Source organism: Sapajus apella, unplaced genomic scaffold, assembly GCF_009761245.1.
Source record: "Sapajus apella isolate SASKATOON/1434 unplaced genomic scaffold, GSC_monkey_1.0 scaffold8, whole genome shotgun sequence".
In the NCBI taxonomy this organism is placed as follows: Eukaryota; Metazoa; Chordata; class Mammalia; order Primates; family Cebidae; genus Sapajus; species Sapajus apella.
Window position 1 is genome coordinate 45255235 of NW_022436948.1, and position 25509 is coordinate 45280743.

The 25509-nt window shown below is 35.1% G+C and overlaps 1 protein-coding gene across 3 annotated transcripts in view; it reads left to right on the plus strand.

Moving 5' to 3' along the window:
* The window catches only part of EPHA6 (EPH receptor A6), a 970705-nt gene that overhangs the window by 47404 nt on the left and 897792 nt on the right, over window positions 1-25509 (plus strand). For all 3 annotated transcript variants that reach the window (XM_032277212.1, XM_032277213.1, XM_032277214.1), the window contains exon 2: window positions 24098-24162. In XM_032277212.1, the coding sequence (XP_032133103.1) occupies window positions 24098-24162 (65 nt within the window). The remainder of the gene's footprint in view (window positions 1-24097; window positions 24163-25509) is intronic.

Here is a 25509-nt window from a genome sequence, read left to right on the forward strand (position 1 = left end):
CTAGAAGCCTTTACAAAGCGCAGTCTCAAATGCTCAAATGGCTTCCTGGTGGCATGATGTGATCTAAGAAGTGAGGAAGAAGTTGAAAATAACTAATTGGAAGAAGCACAAAACTGAATTTTCCAGCAGAATTTTCTTAAGATGGTCACATAAGAGAGAGTCAGCTTCGGCCATCTTCTACTTCACTCATCCCATTGGATTGACTGTGGTGAGTGGCAGATTATGAACAGAATCTAAAGACATGCTCTTTCACACAGCAAGCTTCCAGGTTTTAAGCAAAAGCAAATTAATGAAGAAAAGAAGTGCAGAGTTGTAAGATTTTAGAATTTTGGTTTTTTTCTAGAGCTAAGTTGTCTAAATTTTTGAAAGAGAACATTTTATGACTAAAAACGCATGGAAAATTAATGTTACCACCTGAAATTTCATGGGAGGATGGGATAAAACTGGTTCACAGAATTTTTTGTAAATAAAAGTGGTAGAAAATAAAATTAAATAAAAATATATGTAAATAAAACAAATAAAAATACCAATCATCTATCAAAATAATTAAAATTCAACTCTTTTAAAAATAATTATCACTTAATATAATCAAATATGCCCTTAACAACTATGTGATGTAGTTAGAGGAAATATATTCTAAATCTTGTTTTCTCCTACCAGCATAAATGCTAATTAAGAATATAGAATTATTATGCCATAGTGGGAAAGGCAGTATGCCTGTGAGAGAGGTGTGGATTTTAATCTTGTGCTAATGATAATTACCTGAGTGGTCTTTAGTAAGTTTCCTAATCTTTCCAGGTTTCCCTGTTCCTCATCTGTAAAAGACAGCTATTTTATATTATTCAGAAAGTAACAATACAGATCTGAGGGACTATAAACTCCAATGATGAACAAATGTGAAGACAATATAAACAGATAGATGCAAAGTTTCCAATTAGAAGCAAAAATGGACTTAAACATGTTAAATATATTTAGAGGCTGAGAAATCGCTGTGGCCTTGATCAGTTGGTATAATTTTTTTATGACTGCTACCATCATTTCTTATCTGGACTCTTTTTTAAAAAATATTTTACTTTAAGTTATGGGGTGCATGTGTAGATCTTGCAGGATTGTTACATAGGTATACGCATGCCATGGTGGTTTGCTGCCTCTGTCCCCCAGTCACCTACATTAGGTATTTCTCCTAATGTTATCTCTCCCCAAACTTCTTATCCCCTGCTATCCCTTCCTTAGCCCCCCCACCCCTCAGCAGACCTCAGTGTGTGATGGTCTCCTCCCTGTGTCCATGTGTTCTCATTGCTCAACACCTACTTATGAGTGAGAACATGTGGTGTTTGGTTTTCTGTTCTTGTGTCAGTTTACTGAGAATGATGGTTTCCAGATTCATCCATGTCTTGCAAAGGACATGAACTCATCCTTTTTTATGGCTGAATAGTATTCCATGGTGTATATATTACCACATTTTCTTTATCCAGTCTATCTTTGATGGGCATTTGGGTTGGTTTCAAGTCTTTGTTATTGTAAACAGTGCCGCAGTGAACATACGTATGTGTGTGTCTTTATAATAGATCGATTTATAATCCTTTGGTTATATACCAGAAATGGGTTTGCTGGGTAAATGTTATTTCTATGTCTAGATCCTTGAGGAATCACCACACTGTCTTCCACAATGGTTGAACTAATTTACACTCTCACCAACAGTGTAAAAGTGTTCCTATTTCTCCATATCCTCTCCGGCATCTATCGTCTCCTGATTTTTTAATGATCACTGTTCGAACTGGCATGGATGGTATCTCAATGTGGTTTTGTTTTGCATTTCTCTAATGACCAGTGATGAAGAGCATTTTTTCATATGTTTGTTGTCCACATAAATGTCTTCTTTTGAAAAGTGTCTGTTCATATCTTTTGCCCATTTTTGATGGGTTTTCTTTTTTCTTGTATATTGGTTTTAGTTCTTTGTGGATTCTGGATATTAGCCCTTTGTCAGATGGGTAGCTTGACAATTTTTTTCCCATTCTGTTGGTTACCAGTTGACTCTACAGATTGTTCCTTTGCTGTGCAGAAGCTCTTAAATTTAATTAGATCCCATTTGTCTATTTCGGCTTTTGTTGCCAGTGCTTTTGGTGTTTAATCATGAAGTCCTTGCCTATGCCTATGTCCTGAATGGTATTGCCTAGGCTTTCTAGGGTGTTTATCATGTAAGGCCTCATGTTTAAATCTTTAATCTATCCTGAGTTAATTTTTGTATAATGTGTTAGGAAGGAGTCCAGTTTCAGCTTTCTGCACATGGCTAGCCAGTTTTCCCAACACCATTTACTAAACAGGGGATCCTTTCCCCATTACTTGTTTTTGTCCGGTTTGTTGAAGATCAGATGGTTGTAGATGTGTGGCATGACTTCTGAGGCCTCTGTTCTGTTACATTGGTCTATATCTCTGTTGTGGTGCTAGTACCGTGCTGTTTTGATTACTGTAGCCTTGTAATATTGTTTGAAATCAGTAGTGTGATGCCTCCAGCCTTGTTCTTTTTGCTCAGAATTGTCTTGGCTATGCGGGCTCTTTTTTGATTCCATATGAAGTTTAAGGTGGTTTTCTTCCAGTTCTGTGAAGACGGTCAATGGTAGTTTGATGGGGATAGCATTGAATGTATAAATTACTTTGGGCAGTATGCCCATTTTCATGATATTGACTCTTTCTAATCATGAGCATGGAATGTTTTTCCATCTATTTGTGACCTCTCTTATTTCCTTGAGCAGTGGTTTGTAGTTCTCCTTGAAGAGGCCCTTTATTTCCTTTGTTAGTTGTATTCCTATGTATTTTGTTCTCTTTGTAGCAATTGTGAGTGGAGTTTGCTCATGATTTGGCTCTCTGTTTGTCTGTTATTGGTGTATAGGAATGCTTCTGTTTTTTGCACATTGATTTTGTATACTGAGACTTTGCTGAAGTTGCTTATCATCTCAAGGATGTTTTGGGCTTAGACAGTGGGGTCTTCTAAATAATACAATCACATCATTTGCAGAGAGACAATTTGACTTCCTCTTTTCCTAATTGAATACCCTTTATTTCTTTTTCTTGCCTGATTGCTCTGGCTAGAACTTCCAGTACTATGTTGAATAGGAATGGTGAGGGAGAGCACCCTTTTCTAATGCCAGATTTCAAAGGGAATGCTTCCAGTTTTTGCCAATTCAGTATGATACTGGCTGTGGGTTTGTCTTAAGTAGCTTTTATTATTCTGAGATACGTTCCATTGATACCTAGTTTATTAAGGGTTTTTAGCATAAAGGGCTGTTGAATTTTGTTGAAGGCCTTCTCTGCATCTGTTGAGATAATCATGTGGTTTTTTTCTTTGGTTCTGTTATGTGATGGATTACATTTATAGATTTGTGAATGTTAAACTAGCCTCACATCCCTGGAATGAAGCTGACCTGATGATGATGGATAAGCTTTTTAATGTGCTGTTGCTATCAGTTTGCCAGTGTTTATTGAAGATTTTTGTGTCGATGTGCATCACGGATATTGGCCTGAAATTTTCTTTTTTAGTTGTATCTCTACCAGGTTTTGGTATTGGTATGATGTTAGTCTCGTTAAATGAGTTAGGGAGGATTCCCTCTTTTTGTATTGTTTGAAATAACTTCAGAAGGAATGGTACCAGCTCCTCTTTGTACATCTGGTAGAATTCGCCTGTCGTTCCATCTGGACCTGGACTTCTTTTGGTTGGTAGGTTATTAATTGCTGCCCCAACTTCAGCCCTTGTTTTCAGTCTATTTAGGGATTCAACTTCTTCCTGGTTTGGTGTTGGGAGGGTGTAAGTGTCCAGGAATTTATCTATTTCTTCTAGATTTACTGTTTTATGTGCATAGAGTTGTTTGTAGTAATCACTGATGGTAGTTTGTGTTTCTGTGGAATCAGTGGTGATATCCCCTTTAACATTTTTTATTGTATCTATTTGATTCTTTTCTTTTTTATTAGTCTGGCTAGCAGTTTGTCTGTTTTGTTTATCTTTTCAAAAACTGGCTCCTGGATTTATTAATTTTTTGAAGGGTGTTTTGTGTCTCTGTCTCCATCAGTTCTGCTCTGATCTTAGTTAACTATTTCTTGTCTTCTGCTTTTGAATTTGTTTGATCTTGCTTCTCTAGCTCTTTCAATTTTGACGATAGCATGTTGATATTATATGTTTCCTTGCTTCTCATATGGGCTTTTAGTGCTATAAATGTCCCTCTGGACACTGCTTTAAATGTGTCCTGGAGATTCTGCTATGTTGTGTCTTCATTCGTATTGGTTTTGAAGAACGTCTTTGTGTCTATCTTTATTTCATTATTTATCTAATAGTCATTTAGGAGAAGGTTGTTCAGTTTCCACGAGTGTGGTTTTGAGTGAGTTTCTTAATCCTGAGTTCTAATTTGATTGCACTATGATCTGAGAGATTGATTGTTATGATTTCTGTTCTTTTGCATTTGCTGAGGAGTTATTTACTTCCAATTATGTGGTCAATTTTAGAGTAAGTGTGATGTGCTGCTGGGAAGAATGTATATTCTGTGGATTTGGGGCGGAGAGTTCTGTAGATGTCTGTTAGGTCCACTTGGTTCAGATCTGAGTTCAAGTCCTGGATATCCTTGTTAATTCTCTGTCTCATTGATCCATCTAATATTGACAGTGTAGTGTTAAAGTCTCCCCCTATTATTGTGTGAGAGTCTTAAGTCTCTTTGTAGGTCGTTAAGAACTTGCTTTATGTATCTGGGTGCTCCTGTGTTGGGTGCATATATATTTAGAATGGTTAGCTCTTCTTGTTACATTGATCCATTTACTATTCTGTAATGCCCTTCTTTGTCTCTTTTGATCTTTGGTGGTTCCAGGTCCATTTTATCAGAGACTAGGATTGCAACCCCTGCTTTATTTGCTCTATATTTTTTGATAAATCTCCTAGATCCATTTATTTTGAGTCTATGTGTGTCTTTGCACATGAAATGGGTCTCCTGAATATAGCACACCTATGAGTCTTGACTTTTTATCCAATTTGCCATTCTCTGTCTTTTGATTGGGGCATTTAGCATTTTTACACTTAAGGTTAACATTGTTATGTGTGAATTTTATCCTGCCATTTTGATACTAGCTGTTGTTTTGCCCATTAGTTGACACAGTTTCTTCATTGTGTCAGTGGTCTTTACCATTTGGTATGTTTTTTCAGTGGCTGGTACTGGTTATTCCTTTCCATATTTAGTGCTTCCTTCAGGAGCTCTTGTAAAGGAGGCCTGGTCTTGACAAAATCTCTCAGCAATTGCTTGCCTACAAAGGATTTTATTTCTCCTTCACTTATGAAGCTGTTTGGGTGGATATGAAATTCTTGGTTGAACAGTTTTTCTTTAAGGATGTTGAATATTGGCCCCCATTCTCTTCTGGCTTGTAGGGTTTCTGCTGAGAGATCCTCTGTGAGTCTGTTGGGTTTCCCTTTGTGGGTAACCTGGTCTTTCTCTCTGGTTGCTCTTAGCATATTTTCCTTCATTTCAACCTTGGTGAATCTGATGATTTTGTGCCTTGGGGTTGCTCTTCTCAAGGAGTATCTTTGTAGTGTTCTCTATATTTCCTGGATTTGAATGTTGGCCTGCCTTGCTATGTTGGGGAAGTTCTCTTGGATAATCTCCTGAAGAGTATTTTCCAGCTTGGATTCATTCTCTCCATCGCATTCAGGTACACCTATCAAATGTAGATTAGGCCTTTTCACATAATCTTGTATTCCTTGGAGACTTTGTTCATTTCTTTTCACTTTTCTTTTCTCTAATCTTGCCTGCTCATTTTATTTCATTGAGTTGATCTTCAATCTCTGATATCCTTTCTTCTGCTTGGTGGATTCAGCTATTGAAACTTGTGTATGCTTCACGAAGTTCTTGTGCTGTGTTTTTCAGCTCCATCAAGTTGTTTATGTTCTTTTCTAAGCTGATTATCCTAAGTGGCATATTGTATAACCTTTTTTCTAAGTTTTTATATTCTTTGCATTGGGTTCAGACATGCTCCTTTAGCTCAGATAAGTTTTTTTTTTTTTTTTAACCCACCATCTGAAGCCTGCTTCTGTCAATTCATCAAACTCATTCTCCATCCAGTTTTGGTCCCTTGCTGGTGAGGAATTGTGATCCCTTGGAGGAGGAGAGGTGTTCTGATTTTTAGTGATTTTATACTTTTTGCACTGGTTTCTTCCCGTATTCATGGATTTATCTACCTTTGGTCTTTGAAGTTTGTGACTTTTGGCTGGGGTCTCTGAGTGGGTGTCCTTTCTGTTGATGTTGAAGCTATTACTTTCTGCTTTGTAGTTTTCCTTCTACCATTCAACCCCCTCTCCTGCAGGACTGCTGGAGGTCCACTCCAGACCCTGCTTGCCTGGGAATCACCTGCAGGGGCTGCAGAACAGTAAGGGTTGCTTCCTGTTTCTTCTGGTATCTTCATCCCAGAAGGCTACCCGTCAGATGTCAGCCAGAGCTTTCCTTTATGAGGTGCCTCTTTGGATATACAGGGGTCAGGGAGCCACTCAAGGAGGCAGTCTGTCTCTTATCAGAGCTCAGGTGCTGTGCTGGGAGCTCTGTTGTTCCGTTCAGAGCTGCTGAGTGGTGACATTTAAGTCTGCTGCAGTGGAACTCACAATGCCTCCTTTCCCAGGTGCTCTGTCCTAGGAGGTGGGGCTTTATTTATAAATCCCTGATGTGCTGCTGCCTTTTTTCAGAGATGCCATGCCCAGCAAGGCAGGAGTCTAGTCACAGTCTGCCTGCAGAGGTGTTGCTGAGCTGCCATGGGCTCTGCCCGGCTGCTGTGTAAACTTCCTTGCAGTTTTGTTTACACAGGTAAAGTTAGAACTGCCTCAGTAATGGCAGACTGCCTTGGTAATGGCAGACTACCTCGGTAATGGCGGACTGCCTTGGTAATGACATATGCCCTTCTCTCCACAGAGCTCTACCATCCCGGGTCAAGCTCAAACTGGTTCGCTGGCTGGGAAACTCTTGAGCCAGTGCATTTCAGATTGCTGTTCTTTGTGGGGGTGGGACCCACTGAGCCAGATCACCTGGCTTCCTGCTTTCAGCCCTTTCTTTTTCAGGTGAATGGCAGCTCTGTCTCCCACGCATTCCAGGCACCAGTTAAAATGGCTGCCCAGATTTGTGTGGGTTTTTGTACTAGAAACCTGTGGCACTGGCTGAAACGGCTGTGCTGGAAACCTGAGGCACTTGTCACCCAGTGGGCATCTACTGGTCTGTGGACCATAAAGACTGCGGTGTCTGGACCAGAGTGCTGGAGTGGCTGGAAAAACCCCCATTGGCCACTCTTGGGTAGGAGGGGATTCCTCTGGTTTGTTGCACTTCCTGAGTGAGGCAGCACTTCACCCTGCCTTGGCTTACCTTCCTGGGGCTACACCTACTGTCCAACCAGTCCCATTGAGATGCACCTGTACCTTGGTTGGAAATGTAGAGATCACTTGCCCTCTGCATCGCTCTTGCTGGGAGCTGCTCCCTGGACCTGTTCCTATTTGGCCATCTTGGCTGCTCCCCCTGCTTCTCCTTCTCATCTGGACTCTTAGAATAGCTTTCTGATATACTATGCTAGGTTCTGGAAAATTCAGTGAACAAGGTGACTAAGGTCCCTAAACTTATCAAGCAGTCTTTTCAGGGAGATAAGTCAGTAGTTGCAATAAAGTTATGCCTTTTGATGGTGGAAAGTGCATTAGTTTAAGGAGACCATTTAAACTTGTCACTTCTCCACCTTTAGGTGAAGGATACCAGAAGATGCTTCTAACAGGCACTGTCATTTAAGCTGAGCCTGAGGGCGAGTAGGTAGTCACTGAGATGAGAATATATTAGCTTATGGAAAGGGCCAAAGAATTTGATGTTTTTCATAACTTGAAGTAAATTTAGTATGACCTGGAGCACTGTCCTTGAGGGATGGAATAGTGAGAAAAAAAGGCGGGAGGGATGAGAACCAAGATCTTGCAGGGACACAGAAACATAACGTTGGCCACTTCTGAGAGTTTCTCAGAGTAGTTGTTGAATTATGTAATACTGGAGAGCTACCATCTTTAAAAGAAATGTAGGTAAAGAAATGTTTAATGAATAAAATGCAAGTACATATTTACAAATTGTGTTTGGTTTTTTGAATTGACCAGATGTTTTAGCTCAGTTTCATCATTATTAAAGGTGATATGGTAGGAGAATTTCAGTGTAATATTTGACATTTTGGAGTTGGTCTGGAGCAACTGGAGTTTTAAATTTCTAGAAAAAATGGAAATGCCAGTTTTTCTCAACGTGAGTCTAGTGCTACATCAACAGGGTGTTTGGGACAGGTGCAGTGGCTCACGTCTGTATTCCCAGTACTTTGGGATTCTGAAGTGGGCAGATCACTGAAGGCCAGAAATTCAAGACGAGCTTGGCCAACATGGTGAAACCCCAGAGGCTGAGGCACAAGAATCACTTGAGCCCAGAAAGCAGAGGTTGCAGTGAGCTGAGATGGCACCATTGCACTCCAGCCTGGGTAACAAAAGTAAGACTCTGTCTCAGGGAAAAAAAAAAAAAGGTGAAGTTTAATCTTCTGGACAGGATAAAGTCAAAATTGTCTCCATAAGTTCCTCCGTAAGGTTAGATCAGTTTGCTAAGTGTTCTCATGTTTTCAAACTTTTACATGGTACAGTGTTATTTAGTTTTTGAAGTATCTTATGCCCCAAAAAATCACCTCCTGGTGTAAAACGGCTTGTTCCACTTAAACCTGTTGCCCTCTGCTCCGTATTTATTTGTGTGTCTCCTGCAGTTCTTGGGTTTCGAGTACTGAACAGATGATTGGCAAAAGTCATAAGGAGATGCAGATGCAGAGAACAACTGCATCTATTGGCGTTTCTGACGTCAGTAGCGTCCTCACCTGGGATTGGGACCTTACACAGAACTATTCAGTTAATAAGGTTTTTTGCTTTATACATTTTCTTTGAGCACTCAGACTTTTTAAAGATAACATCATCCATTTCTCTCTAAATAAGGTGACTAGGATATAATTGTCCTTATAATAGAGGATATACCAGATAATTGCTACTGACCTCATGGTAGGAGCAATCTATTTCCTGTTGATGTCATTTTGACTTCCCTGTTCAGAAAAGAGACAACTCTTGTGCCAGCAGTAATGTGCAATCTTGGCCTGTAGCTGCTTCCATACCTCCATGTATTCACAGTTTGCTCCTCTAAGGCATAAAAGTATATCATCAAAATGTATAACTACAGCCTGAGAGCAATAATAGGTATGAAGATTTTCCAGTATTTTGTTTTATTTTTTGAAGTTTCACTATATCTGCTATCTAATAGAGCAGAAACGTTACAGAAAGACTGAATTTATATGAAAACCCAACCAAATAGGAGCTCTGTAGAAGGTATCCTTCTGGCCACTTCAAGATGAAAGTGTCTCATCAGTGGGATCCCTGTATTTAACTTCAAAGATCTTCTAGCCACTTCTATAGCTCTTTTTAAATGCTTTTAAATGCCATTTGATGTATTTTTTCCCCTCATTCTCCAACCTCAGTGGCCATAATGCATTGACTGTTTCCGTGTTGAGAGCACCATGTGATTTGTTTTATTCTGAATAAATAGTGCTTCTTTAATTTCTAAAAAATAATTGAAATAGTCGAGTAGGTTCAGATTAGTAATATGTATGTACATATACATTTATAAAAACAAAACTAATTTGAATATAGTAAATTCTAAAATTAGCATTTTTCTTTAGTTTTTTAAGTTTCTGAATCATTATGATTTCAATCGTTATTTTTTCTGCTTTTTCTTCCCTTCATGATCAGGATTTTAAGATAATTATTGTGGATTTGTCAGCGCTTTCACCCTATTCTAGTCAATTCCTTTGACACAATATGATACAAAAGCATGAAGTTTATCTTAGGATTTATTGTTTTTAGAAAACTGGATTTATAAAATCACAGGGACTTAGCTATTCCCTCTCCAATGTACTTTTCTCAGTATTTTACAACTAAAGTATTCTGTGTTTTTTGTTTGTGTTCTCTGAGATAATCAGTGTTATTTACATTTTGAGCCATTTACTAACTGCAGTCATGTGGATCTTGTTGTTATAAATTCCTCATCTCATTTTCAGTTTGTTGTTCTATTCAGTTAACCATTTTTTAAAGACTTTTTTAAAAGAATAATTTTAGCTTCACAGCAAAATTGAGAGGTTTTTATTTTCAAAATAGTCAATCCTGTATAAGACTTTAGGGATTAAAAGATAAATTTCTGGCTTTCAAGGAGTTGAGTCTGTGGGAGAACAGTTTCACAAGGAAATATATACATGGTGGTAAAATAAAGTAAGATAATTGCTGTTAGTGAAATATGTACAGATTTCAATGGGGGCATAAGAATAAGTGCATCTGCATCTTTTGGAGATAAATTGAGAAAGATTTTATAAGAAATTACATTTAGGCTAAGCCATAAGCGGTGACTGGGAGTCTGTTTGTAGGACCAGTAGGGTGAGAATATTGCAAGAAAAAGGAGTAGCAGGAGCCAAAATGTAGAGAGGTGAGAGTACAGGGTAACTCTGAGGATCAGCAGGATATCTGAGTAATACAGTGTGGGAAGGTGTGGTAGGCATGCTGCAGAGGAAGAGGTAGAAATTGGACAGGTACATGGGACTAATGGAAAGCAATTCAGAGTGTACCTTGTAATGCAACAGTTTTCAAACCATGTTCCCTTGGATATTTTGTAATAGAATATTAGTACAAATTAAATACAAAAGCAGATTTAGTGTCAAAAAAAAGTGTGGAGAATACTAAGTTAAAAATACTTGTGATATTTTATATATTTTTCTATTCATTATTATACAGTTTACATCATGAATCTATAAAAGATGCATAGAATACTTCAATTGTGTTTAATCATGACTGTTTGTTTATTTCTGAGATGGAGTCTCGCTCTGTCATCAGGCTGCATGATCTTAGCTCACTGCAACCTCGTCTTCTCCGGTTCAAGTGGTTCTCCTACCTCAGACTCCAGAGTAGCTGGGACTACAGGCGCACACCACCACACCCAGCTAATTTTTTAATTTTTTTATTGAGACAGGGTTTCACCATATTGGCCAGGGTGGCCTTGATATCTTGACTTTTCAAAAGAGATTTTCTATGATCTTGAAATCTAAATTAGATTTATAGCACTTCTCATAATATATAATTATATATTTATTTTATACTTTCTATTATTTTCTGTGTTTCACGTGAGATTGTAATTATCCTGAAGGCTGAGGCTATGTTTATTTTGATACAACTTTATACACAGAACCTAGTGGATTGCTTTATATATGTGTGTGTGTGGCGGGGAGGGAGTACCTGTATGTGAAATAAATAAATACACATTTGTAGCAAATATTTTAGGCGTTTTTTAAATGAAAAGGAGAAATTTGAAGAGAAAATGAGGAGTTTTTAACAGAAAATGGAGAAATCAGATTTTCATTTTAGGCAGACCATTGAGGCTGCATTTTATTCAATGAAAGGAACAAGACCAAGAGACCCTAGTAGAGTTAAGAAATGGAATTGGTAGGGGTTAGAAAGCCATATATTTGAAGGTGATTTTAAAACTTTGCTGTATTTGTCCTTTATTACTGGTGTAACAAGTTACCACAAATTCAGTGGTTTAAATAATACACGTTTATTTGCACAGTTTTGTAGGTTAGAGGTCTGACATGGATATGCCTAGGCTAAAGTCAAGGTGTTAGTATAATGGCATTCCATTCTGCAGGTTCTAGGAGAAAATCCATTTTCCTTGCCCTTTTAATTGTCTGGAGATGACCCATTTTCCTTGGCTGCCTTCCTCTCTCTTCGGAGACAGCAATATTACATCTCTGCCTTTCTTCCGGAGTCACATCTTCCTCTGCTTCTCTGGCTGTCTCTTCTGCTTTTAAGGACCTCTGTTATTACATTGGGCCCACATAAATAATATAAAATGTCTCCTTATTTAAAGGGATATTAGCAACCTTAGCAGATTAGTAACCTTAATTCCATCTGCAAACTTAATTTCCCTTTTCCGTGGAACAACATATTCATAAGTTCCTAGGATCAGGATTGGGACAGCCTGGGAGACAGGTGTACTATTCTGCCTACAACATCCCATTTGCAAACTGATAGATTTGTTGTGAATACTGAGGGATGTGTTAAGGATAGGATATGGGTTCACAATTTGTGTACTTGGGCAGATGCTGGGTCACACTTACTGAAACAGAGAAATCAGGAGGTGGTTCCCATTTAATGGGAAAACAGTGAGTTCAGATGTGAATGTGTTACATTGGAAAGGCCTCTGAATTGTGTCTGAAGCATAGGGGAAATTTTATGCTGGAGATACTGTTTTGGAGGTTGACAGCATTAAAATAACAGTTGAAATACCTAAACTGATAAATTTTCTTTGAAAAGTAAGAAAACAAAATACAGAAGAGATTTCTAAAGAACACAATTTTGCATTTTTCAAAATATGGCAGTTTTATGGAATATGATGAAATATGAACAACTGAAGTAGAATAAAAATATTAAGATAATTTACACAGAAACTATTTTAATTGGTAAATCAATGGCTTTTTTTTTTTTTTTTTTTTTTGAGACCAACTTTCACTCTTGTTGCCCAGGCTGTAGTGCAATGGTGTGATCTCGGCTCACCAGAACTCCACCTTCTGGGTTCAAGCGATTCTTCTTCCTCAGCCTCCCAAGTAGCTGGGACTGCAGGTGTGCTCCACCATGCCTGGGTAATTTTTTTTTTTTTTTTTTTTTTTGTAATTTTAGTAGAGATTGGGTTTCTCCGTGTTGGTCAGGCTGGTCTCGAACTCCTGACCTCAGGTGATCCGCCTGCTTTGGCCTTCCAAAGTTGTGGGAATACAGGCGTGAGCCATTGTGTCCAGCTGATGAATCAGTGGTTTTAAGTCTATAAAACTCTTATTATTCTTCATCAGTAAAAATTAGAACTGCAATATATTTACCTCTGTGAAACGCAACTTGTGGCCAGGCCTGGTGGCTCTCACCTGTAATCACAGCACTTTGGGGGGCCAGGGAAGACAGATCACTTGAACCTAGGAGTTAAAGTTTAGCCTATGTAATGTGGGGAAACCTCATCTCTAGAAAAAAAGTACAAAAATTAGCTGAATGTGGTGGTTCATATCTTTAGTCCCAGCTACTTGGGAAGCTGAGTCTAGGAGAATCACTTGAGCCTGGGAGGTGGGCGTTACAGTGAGTGGAGACTGTCCCACTACAATTCAGCCTGGGTGACAGAGGAGACCCTGTCTTAAAAAAAAAAAAAAGCAGAAGTAACCTGGTCACTTATTACTGGACCCTATGCCTAAAAGTTTAGCTTCTTCCCCAAATCATGGGTCATAGTCAGCAAATGTCATTGTCCTTATTTGAAAATAAAATCAACCTTTAGAATCAGAATTTTATTCACATGTAAGAAACCTTGGAAAAAAATATTGGTTTATAAATCAAGTGAGTTTACAGATAGAAATATGTTTCTTTCCAAAAAAATTGAAACTAGGCCTTCCAAAATTTAGCTAATAAAGGACAAGCAATAACTATGGGAAATATATTTTGTAAAAAGAATCTGAAATACCAGTGTTATGGATGACAATATCTGTATTTGAAAAACAATTACTGTAAGTAGAAAAATTTATCTGTGTTTCTTCAGCACTGTTAAAATTTAAGTGCTTTAAAATGGGTAGTTACAATCATTCATTTATTAAGTGGAAATAGATCTAGAGAATTAAAAAAAAATAAAACAGGATCACTCCTGTCCAGTAACTTTGTGCTCTCTAAGAATTCTTTATCTGTAATTTTGTCTTTTGAATGGATTTACCTGCAGGGAAGGAGATTCCCTGGGGAGACAAATCATCAGTGAATTAATAAATTCATCGTTTATAAATGAGTCTCCTGTATGCCTGATTAACAAGAACCAGCCTCTTAAAGTACGGTTATGCCTCCTTGGAAGGATAAAAATTAATCTTCTAAGTCACAAAAGCTGAGGATAGAATTTGGAACCTGATGATTTCTCTTAGTCATCAAAATATTAATAGTTTCTGAACATTATAGATTTTTTGCCATAATCTATGTCTTGGGTAATCAATAAGACAAGAAAACTGATCAATGTCTTATGAATGCCTACATTTGCTTTTTTATGCTTAATTATACTTGGGGAACCCATGTTGAATAAAATGTTTTCTATTTCTTAAATGTTCAAATGTCATTATCTTTTCTTTTGCATTTACTTTATGGCAGAAGGTTCTGATGATAAACAATTTGACAATAGTACTTAATGATTTGCTTCCCTACAGGATAATGATAATAATGCTTTCATTGTATTTTATTCTTTATGCCAACCATAAAGCTTCCATCTGTCATTCTTTTCTCTATTTTGAAGCCATGCTGCTCTTGGCATGGGTCACATTTGTAAATGTTTCATTTATGAACCATTTCTCCTCCTGACTCCTCTGCAATACGGAAATATGCCAAAAAAGATTAGCTGTCTTACAGTTCATGTGTCTCTAAATTTGGCATCACATTCACTATGACATTTCCTCAGTAGTTTCCAGTAGAAACTTGCCCTACAAAATTCTCATGATTTTATTTATCAAATAATTGTGCTAAAAGCTGTTTAATGTGTAAATGATATGACAACTGGTTGTCTTAATATTTTATTTAAGTCTTCACATTTTTCCTGCCCATTTCTCTCGTTACAGACTACGTTCTATTCTACAGGCAATATTATATACTGAACTACTGCAATCCAATTTAGCTATACACATGACAACACATAATTTTTAGACAGTCAAAGATGTTGAAATTGGGGTAAAATGATTAGAAACTAACATTTTCATTTAAATTATTTTTGTAGCATCTCCCCAGGATGTATATTATTGTATTCGGTTTTATGACCCAATAACAATGTTTTGTAAGCAGGTGACTGTTAAATCTGAATGTTCATGAATATAATTTAGTTAGCTGCTTGAAGAATATTGGCAGTACACCTTCACCATTTTTAGCATCTAACAGAACTAAAGTATAGATGATATTTCAGAAATCAGCTGGAGAAAGATGATTGGGGAGTCTAAGAAAACAAAACAAAACATTGTTCTTAGATCTCTCTTGAAGACTCATCAGGTGAATTAATTAACAAGACAGACTCAAAGGTTTGAAGAAGAGGCAGTCATGACCCATGACATAGCAAGCAAACTTTTGTGTGTTACCCTTATTTTTATATATAGGGTAGCCATGCTACTCTAGTAGGGTGGGTAAGAAGATCAGAGTTCACTGAGAGCCAAGTTAAGGTTGATACTATGCTTAGTGAGTTAGGGTAGAGCAACACCCACAATTAGTAGAATAAGAAATATGACCTGGTCAAGCACACAGTATTAAAGCAAAGTCTAGAACTTAGGAAATAGATAGGAAAGATGTAATCTAAACAGTACGAAATTTCTTGGGACATGTTAGAAGTTGGAGTTTTAGGAAATTTCTTTCAATATATTTCTATGAAAAATTGTTTGTGTGTTGTGAAAATAGATATTCCTTGAAAAAGTCCCAAGTCACTGTTACCTGAAAGGCCCTGTAATCAATTCATATTTAACTTGGATAAATAAATCATGCAAAAAGGAAGGGAAGAAATGATTATTCACAAGCACATTTGTATACTGTTTTAAATTGTTTTCTTCATAGGATGGATGTTTTGAGTTGATTATCAGATAATGGGGGGATAATTTGAACACTGTACACAGTCAGAGATGGGGATACGTGTCCAGGGTTTGGATTGAGAGTGAGCAGTCTGAGGGCAGTCAGTACTTCAGGGGCTGGGCCCAAGATGGAACAGAGAAGGCAGCTCCAAAAGAAAAATGTGTGTCTTCTCACAACCCATTCTGTGCTCAAAACAAATGTCCACTTTGATTTTATTATTTTCTAGAGACTGCTTTGCCTCTCTACCACCTCTCAGAAAGATCATATGTAAATAGCTTTTGACTTTTTTCCATCGCAAACCAAGTTGGCTATTTAAATTTTACCCAGCACCTGCCTTCTTGCCTACACTGTACTGCTTTTTCAGTAGTTGATTAGGAACGTTCTTTTCTAAGACATGCATTTCCTCCTCATGCTTCCTTCTGATTACACCATTCATTCATTCATTCATTCATTCATTTTCTTCAACAGATACCCACAAACTCTCCCCAACACATGCACTCACACACATGTTCAAATAATAACTATAATTTTGGTGTCTTGATTTGGCTATAATTTCAATGGACAAAAGATTTCTGTCATTTTCAAGTTGTTGAATATGTATTTGTTTCAAAGTTGTGACAGCACAATTAAAATTTTAATTTGGCACTTTCTTATTATTTCTGATGACTCAAGGTTAGATTACAAAAGTGTTTACTTCTGATAATGTTTAATTTTTTTTTTTTTAACAGAGTCTTGTTCTGTCACTCAGGCTGGAGTATAATGGTGTGATCATGGCTTGCTGCAGCCTAGAACTCCTGGGCTCAAGCAATCCTCTCATCTCAGTAATGGAGACTACAGACATATACAACTGTTCCTGGCTAATTTTAATTTTTTAATTTGTAATTTGTAGAGATAGAGTCTTGGTGTGCTGCCTAGGCTGGTTTACTTCATTTTTAAAACATCTCCCACTCTATGTAAAACAATATCTCTTTGGACAAATTTAGCAGACATTTCCTATGTTTGGGATTGTTTTGCAGAGTATCCTACAGGTAGGAGATTATTTCCTTTTCTGTTGACCACTGGGGTGCATTTAGGCCTTGGCACATGTATAAAAAGTGAGATAAGTGGTACAATTACAATTTTGATAGTGATTTTAATGATGTGATATGGGATATCTGCCCTTTTAAAAGGGCAATTTAATTCTACACAATCTACTAAATAGCTGTAGTCATGATTGTCAGCACCTTCTAAATAAGGACATTTTAATCTGATCTGCTATATATGTGTTTGATTAAACTATGACATCTGAGTTGACACAAAAATCCTAGTAACAAAAGTCATAAACTACACAAGTGTTATACCTTGAAGGTAGGCGTTGTAACTTATAGACTTGCTACATCGTACAGTGTCCAATATAGAGCCTTAAATATAACAAAGACTCAGTAAATGTTTGTTGAAATAACATCAAAATGTATTATGTAAAATCAGGTAATATTTATTGACTGCTTCCGTCCGAGTTAGGGAAGTTAACATCTGTTTTCGTTGTGTCCATGTAAGTGTAGTGAAGGGAATAAACAAAACTGCAGGAAGAAAATCTTTTCGTTTTCAAGAAAAAAGACAAACTTTCATTCTCATAATTATTTTTCACAGGCTTAAGTAAATGTTATTTTTTTCCTTTTCAGTATAAAGCCATTTTTTTTTAGTAATGGCTTCAGTAGTTTCTTTTAGACCTTTCTTCCATTTTATAGAAATGACTTTGCATTGAGATGGCCATTATATTGTAGACAGGACTTTCAAATAAGTAGTTATAATCTATTTTATTAGGACTGTTAAACCAATGATTTAAGTATATTTCAGACCTTAAGTTTGATGATATTCTTCAAAAAATTGGAAAATGTCCAAAGCCCATAAAAGACAAGTGAGAATGTAAGAAAGGTTAGAACTAGAAAGGCAAGACACATCTTTGATGCTGTGTAAGCAATGGGGAACATGTTCAATGGTTTGAGCTAAATGGGGCACTTCTTTGTTAGAGATGAGAGACTCACAACATTTATTAAATGTATAACTAGAAAATCTAAGACTATAGTCAAATAGTCTTTTCTACCTATTTAATCCTTGAGTAATTGAGACATGTAAATAATATAGATGTCTAACGAAGTAACCTAATTTACTTACAAAGTGCTGAAAATGTCAAAATGGAGTGATCTAATGCTGTTAATTAGGGACATGCCAAATTTTCTTTTACTCATTTTTAACCACAGAGATAACAGAACAATTTTATAGGAAAGCACATCTTCTGAGGCAAGTCATTAATAAGTCTCAGTGACCTTGCTCCAGAGCCCAGGAGGGAACCTGTAGTTTGGTGACCTTGTGATAGATCACACCCACACCCGAGTTATCCTTTGGTCTCTGTGGTAAGTGCTGGTAATAGCAGGTTTTAGGAATGATTATAAGCCTGAAGCAAATATAGCTCTGTTAGACAAGATGAGGATCTGGAGGTTCTTGGAGTGAGTAAAATAAGAAGGTATGAAAGTCAAGATGAACATTACTAGTTACATTTTAATCAACTATTAACCATTCATTATTTGCGTAAGGTTTTCAGTAATAGTTCTTGCTCTAGAGTAAAAATTGCCTTCTGAATAAGAACAAACTGCTTCACTTGATTTATCCTGAAAGTAATTTAATTAGGTAGAATATTATATAGCTTGAGTGTTTTGCCCTTTTTTTCTATTTAAGGTAACAGTGAAGAAAAAATCATTTTTGGTTTTTATAGCTTATTTTAGATGACCAAGAGAATCATCATCTATTTTTAAGAAGGGACAGAGACAGATATTTGAATGTTTTCTGAAAAAGATGTTCTCCAGTAGACTAGAAAACTGAAAGGTGTAAGTTTAAAAGTTCTAGACTTGATTTTATTTTCTATTTTGAAAAAGCTAACCTCATTATGCTCATATTAGCTTATACTTCAAAATAGGATTTCCAGTCTTGGATGTAACTGCAGGGATAGATGAAATTAATCATGAATGCCCTCTATGTTAAAAACAAGGAAACAAGCAAAAATGACAAAAAATAAGAACAACCACAACAAAAGAAAATGCTATAAGTGTACCCAATGAACAAATATTGATCTTGGGTTCTAGATAAGAGTAGTTTCATTATTTTTAAGAAAGTAGGATTTTATTTGGAAGATTTTACCTTAAAATATTCCCAATACAGGGAGGGCCATACCAGGAGTAAACATAATTCAGTGTCTATTTAAAGCAATCTATGTTAGACTTTTTTTCAGAATTAAATATTGGTTCTAACTCTATGTGAAGGTAGATACCCATATATATATATATATCTGAAAATAAAAATTTTTGGTTTTTATCTTTCAGAAATATACAGTGATGTCAAAACTGGGTTAATTTGATAATCTAAATGTCAGTTTAAAGCATTTAAACAGTATTACATTCAAATGTACTACTTCTAAAATGTAATGTATAAAGGTGCATGTTTGTTTATATATCTATAATTTGAAGTATTCTCTGTATCTGGTCATGATGTCAGAAGTATTGCCTTTGTTTGGTTTTTTTTGGAACTATGGGAGGTTTACAGTTAGTGGAACATAGAAGCATCATAAATCTCTACTGATGTGTTGTTACTGACCTAGTAACTTGCTGTGCTGGATGCTAAAGGAAGAAACCTCTTACTTTTTTTTTTTTTTTCATAAAGCTTGTTAGAGAAATTTTTCAAACATGTATTTATGATTGTCAGAACTTTAAAAGATATTGATAAATCTTTGGACTCAATTCACATGACATTGACTTAAATTTTTACAACAAAATTATCTTAAAAGAAGAGTGACTTTCTTAGTGGCTTAATTTATCTCTTTCTTATTTAATTTTTCAAAGTGATATACAAATAAAATCTCATCCTTTTCTTACAGTGCTATTTGAATATAGATGATCTATTATATACTATAAATCAATATGCTAATTGTTTTTAAACTAATACCCTTTAGATTTACTAAAAATGACATAAAGATTGATAAAATATTTAAAGACAAGAAATTAATATTGAGCTTTTTATTCCCAGGTAATCATTTCTTATGTATTTAATACAGTACTATTAAATTTTTATCAGTTGATATTTTCTTTTAAAACATGAAATTTTCTTATAATTTGCAAAAGCATGAATAAAGGCAACTTTGATAAACTAAAAGATATGTTCGGAAAGAAATATAATATGCTGGAAAATTTTTCTATAAGTTAATAGGAAAATTGTATGCAGTTTTACAGACATGTTCTACGCACTATGTTGCTTACGAAACAAAACGTGTATTTTCAAAACTTTATTTTGATGGCCCCAGCCTATTATTTATTTTTTGTTTTACCCAATTCCTCATTTATTATGCTATAAATAATAGATGTTAATCTTACTATTTAAACATTGCTATTATATTAAAAATAGAAAAATACTGGCTTTTTAAAACTGATGTTAATGCTGATGTAGTTTTTTTCTTCCTACTGAGTTTACAGTGTTTTTGCATTCTGGTAGGGACTAGATAATTTTTGTTTGAAGCCAGCAGGAGGAGCTCTCACCTTGCTGGGTTCAATGTAATTAGTGTACCTAAAAAAAATCTGAATTTTTGGGGTTTTGTATGTGAAATGAATGATAAAATTAAAATACGTACTACATATCTCCAAAATTCTAAATTTTATTTTAATATTAAAGTATCATTCACCTGTCTGAAATGCAAGTTTGGAATCTTATTATTTTTAAGAATTTTTTTAGCGGTATGATTTCAATTTAAAGATATAAAGCAGTTAGGTAAATCTTGTTTCTGGAAGCTACTAGAACTACCACATTTTCCTAAGCATTTGCACTGTAATAGGTACATACATATTTTCCTTCTTTGTTTTGAAGTAAATATACTTCACAGTTTACAATTATGAATACTGAGAACAAAGCAGACTTAATATGTTTTGGAAACAATAATTATATGAATGAATTAACTTATTGGTTATAATTCCCATATAAAACTTATAAATAGGAAATAGCTGTTGATAGATTTCAGTACGCATTCGAGATTTGCAGATACTTAGCTCCAATGAACCCTTTGATTTGAATGTTGTGATTTGTAGGTTGTACAAGGGAATTCTCTGCAGAAATCTTTGATAAGAAAATTAGAATGAAACTTCCAAGCATTAAAAGAAAGAAAAAACAAAACAGTGTCTTCTGTGTAAATTAAGAATGCATACAGTTCTGAGAAACTGTCACCACCAAGAGAAGCCTAAGGAGACATGACAATTCAGAATAGAAAAATCGCAGCAGGTGAAAAAAAAAAAGGCAGTGGTAAGGAAATCTGAATAAATTGTGAATTTTAGTTAATCATGATGTGTCAATATTAGTTCATTAATTGTAACAAATGCATCCTATTAATGTGAGGTGTTAATAATACAAGAAACTAGGAATGGGGTAGATGGAAACTGTACAATCTTCCAATTTTTCTGTAAGTCTAAAACTGTTCTAAACAATAAAGTCTATTTTTTTTCTATTGTACTTTGGGCCCTGTGGTACATGTGCACATCCTGCATCCTGCAGGATTGTTGCATGGTTACAAACATGCCATGGTGGTTAAATAAAAAAAAAAAAAAAAAGAAATACTGATGTTTACCTCCATTAAGTGAAGTACATATTAAAACAATAATGAGATACTGTTGCACACCTGATAGAATGACTTTAAGAAACTGGACAAAACCAAGCCCTGGTATGTACAGGAACGGGAAAATCATACATTTCCCTATTTCTCAATGTAAAATTTCACTGCAGTTTTGGAATCCAGATAGATAGTTTATTTAAAAAACAAACTTTTTTTTTTAATAACAGTAATTCTACTCCTAGTTATTTACCCTGGAGAAAGAAAAACAGGTTCATATAAAAATCTGTATAGGAAAGTTTAGAGTGGCCTTATATATAATGTTTTTAACTGGAAATAGCCCACATGTCCATCAACTAGAGAATTCCATGCAGTGGAATAGTTTTCAGCAATAAAAAGGAGCAGTTGAAACATGCAGGCCCAAATGTATAGGCTAAGTGAAAGAAAGCATGCTCAAAAGGCTACATGTTATGTGATTTCATTTATTCGACATTGTGGAAAAGGCAGAGCTACAAAGAAAGAAATCAGATTAGTGGTTGCCAGAGGATGGGGTAGGAAAGGGATTCCTTATAAAGGGCCACAGGAAATTTTGGGAAGGTAATAGACATATTCTGTAGTTTGACTGTAGCCATGGTTACATGGGTGTATGAGTTTGTCATGATTTACAGAAATGTACACTGAAAGTGGGTGTACTTTGTTGTAAGCCAAACAAATTTTAATAAATTTTTTGATAAACAATTGGGAAATTTATAGATTAAAATGCACTTGAACAGAAATGCCAACCAACTTATTAGTACTTATTTAAATCTTGATTTCTTGTTCAAATAAATTGAGACAGTAAGGAATATTGAACACTGACTGGATATTTCATTACATTAAGCAATTACTTTTCCTATTAATGAATTAATTATAGATATATTAAAATAGTATTTTAGATATACATGTTGAATTTTTTTAGATGAAATTATATGATTCCTAAAATTTACTTGAAATAAATTTTGCAGTGGGGAAGTGAGTAAAAATGTATAGATGAAACAAGACTGGCCATAAATTGGTAATTATTGAGCCTGAGTGATGAGTTATGTGAGGGTTCATTGTACTATTTTTCTCCACTTCAAAAAGTGTTTAAAAATTTTTCACAATAAAAATTAATTAAAAAATTATGGCTTAGTTTTACAAATGTATGTTTAGTGAACAGATTTTAATAATACTAAAGAAATATCCTGCAATTAGTAAGTAGAGTTTAACCCAGGAATTTAAGGATACTTTCGTATTTAAAAAGGTATCAATAAAATTTATCACAATGGTTCACCTAAGTAAAGCCTTGGAATCCTTAGAGTAGACATCAAATAGCAAATACCAAATAACATACTCACAATTGCATTTTTTAAAACTGTAAGTGAGAAACCCTCAGCCAGGTACCTTGGCTCATGCCTGTAATCCTAGTACTTTGGGAAGCTGAAGTGGGAGGATCACTTGAGGCCAGGAGTTCAAGACCTGTCTTCATAACAGAGTAAGACCTTGTCTCTACAGCAAATGAAAGCATTACTGGGGACAGCAGTGCATGCCTGTAGTCCCAGCTATTCAGAAGGCTGAGGCAGGAGGATCACCTTAAGTCTAGGAGTTCAAAGTTTCAATGAGCTATGATTGTGCCACTGAACTCCTGGGCAACAGAGCAAGACCTGTTTCTAAAGGAAAAAGAAATCCCACTTCCTTAACAAGATGAGGAACCAAAATTAATGATGAAGTAACCAAACCATTGTTTCTCAGAGTGAGGTCCATGGCCTACTGACATCTGGAGGCTTGGGAGATAGTAGTTAAAAATAAAGACCTGCCGAAACATGAGCTATCTGCATTTACCTGCTGGAAACACTACAAAAGCCCTCCTTAGTTGATTTCCATCTGTCTTTCAGCATTGCTTCTATCATCTAACTTGCCCCAAAGAGTCTCCACTCCTACAAAAGTGAACTGATTTGGTCATCTTACAGTTAGTTTATAAAAAATATTCTAAAAGAAAAAAAATCTTATATCTGATTGAAACCCCCTCATCCTAGACAAGTTCAAATTGGATCCCCTTTGTGAAGTTCTCCCAGACCTGCCAACCCAACTTTAGACTGACGTAATTGCTAGGGTGTTAATATGGTCATCACTTCTATAATTTAACAGAAAATATTATTGTATGTTTACATGTCTGCCTTTTTGACCATATTATGAATTGCTTTTGATCAGAAAAAGAGATGGATGGTTTTTGTTTGCTTTTTCATCCCTTGGCCATATGTAAACTACCTAGTATATTTAATAATGTAGTCAATGCTTTAAAGATAGTAAGATTTTTCAAAATGAGTTTTTTTAATAGTTTGCTGATTATGTATAAGGACATTTAATATCACAAAAAGAGAGTAAAGAAGTCTACTTTAATACAGGATTTTCTTCCTGAATGTGGTCTGAAAAGACTGTACAATGTGAATATTGGGGGGGGGGGAAATGCAAAGGTAGTTATTTTATCAATTTTAAACATCTATTAAAATTGACTTAATTCTATTCAGCCATTTCATTTAGCATTGTTAAACGAAAATATACATACTTTAATTTCTAACCACTTAATGAATTTTATCATTACTTAATATTTTATATTAATATGTAAATAATTTTTGAAGTTAGACAACTCATTTAACTTAATTCAGTGAACATAGTAAGCATAGTTGACATTAATGATTTAAACAACTAATAATGTATTTTGTGTTGAGAAATTCATGATTTTTTTTTTAATTTAATTCCAGTTGTGTTGCTTGATACAACAACTGTGCTGGGAGAGCTAGGATGGAAAACATATCCATTAAATGGGGTAAGTTTAAATATCTTTGAAAAATCGCCATCTTTGTTAGGTTTTTAAGATCTCATAATAATTGATGGAATGGTGAATTTTGGGGTCTACTTGTTAGGAATTTGGGCATATAACTTAAATCACAAAGTAAAGATTAAAATACAATTAGAACTGGTAAACAATGGAAATGATGCATAAAGATCCTTCCTTTCTCCTAAATTAGTAATTATTCTTTAATACTATGTTTATTATACGTAGTAACATTAGAATCTCCCATATAAGTATTTTCCTTTAATATGAATTTCTATGTATACATTTATATATATGTTAAATTTAATACCCTCAGTGAGTGTGCATAAGCAAACTTTGGACTACCATAGTATAAGTGGATTGTGCAAGTGTTAAAAATTTGATTTTTATTACAAAATACAAATCTACTAAAGTATGTATTTTTGAACTTGGTAGGAAGATACAAGGTGATTGTTTAGTTAACTGAAAGTAGTTGTATTTAAAGGCTTATAAGGATGTGTAATTTGCAAAATATAACTTTTAATGGACCAAGATTTTAGCTACAGTTGTACTTGACTTTTTATGTATTTTCATATATTTTGCATCATTTTTGCATTACAGTATATTTCTGCTTCTTGTTTTCACATTAAACTAAAATAAAAGGATGGTTTTGTAGCATTTGCTTTGTTTTTTGTCTAAACAAAATATTCAATAATAAAGGCAGCCACATGGTTTCAGATACACTTGGGTTAGCTTTCCTTTTTTTCCTTAGAAATAGTAGTTTTCTCCTTAATCGCGTTCTTGACATTTTTACATTGCTTCTTCAAGTATATCATCAAATTTAAATCTCAAAGGAGAAATCGATCCAAATGTTTTATTCTCTTAAAGTCTTTCACATATTGCTGTTTGAATTTGACATTTTACATCAACAGTTATTCACAAATAAGCATGTATTTTCAACTATCCTATGAAAAGTGAAATCTTCCTCTTTTGCTATAACAGCCCATTTACTTCTTTAGATTTATAAGTTTTATATACTGTGAGTTTATTTTTCTGAAATTTTCATTTATTCTACTAGAGCTCTCATCAAACTCTGAGATATGTATCTGAAACTAGGATTATTCTTTTATCTTCATTGTCTTATATCCGTTAAAGTGAGTAAACATTAGTATTGTTGAGTATCTTAAGCAGGTCATGTTTATCACTTTTAAGAAATAAATGAAATGTTTCTAAAATACCTTTGGGTGTGTGTGTGTGTGTGTGTGTGTGTGTGTGTGTGTCTAAATAGCAGATGTTTAAAATCTTATGAATAGTGGAATGGATAGATGATATAAATAGGTTTTAAAGAAAATATGCAAT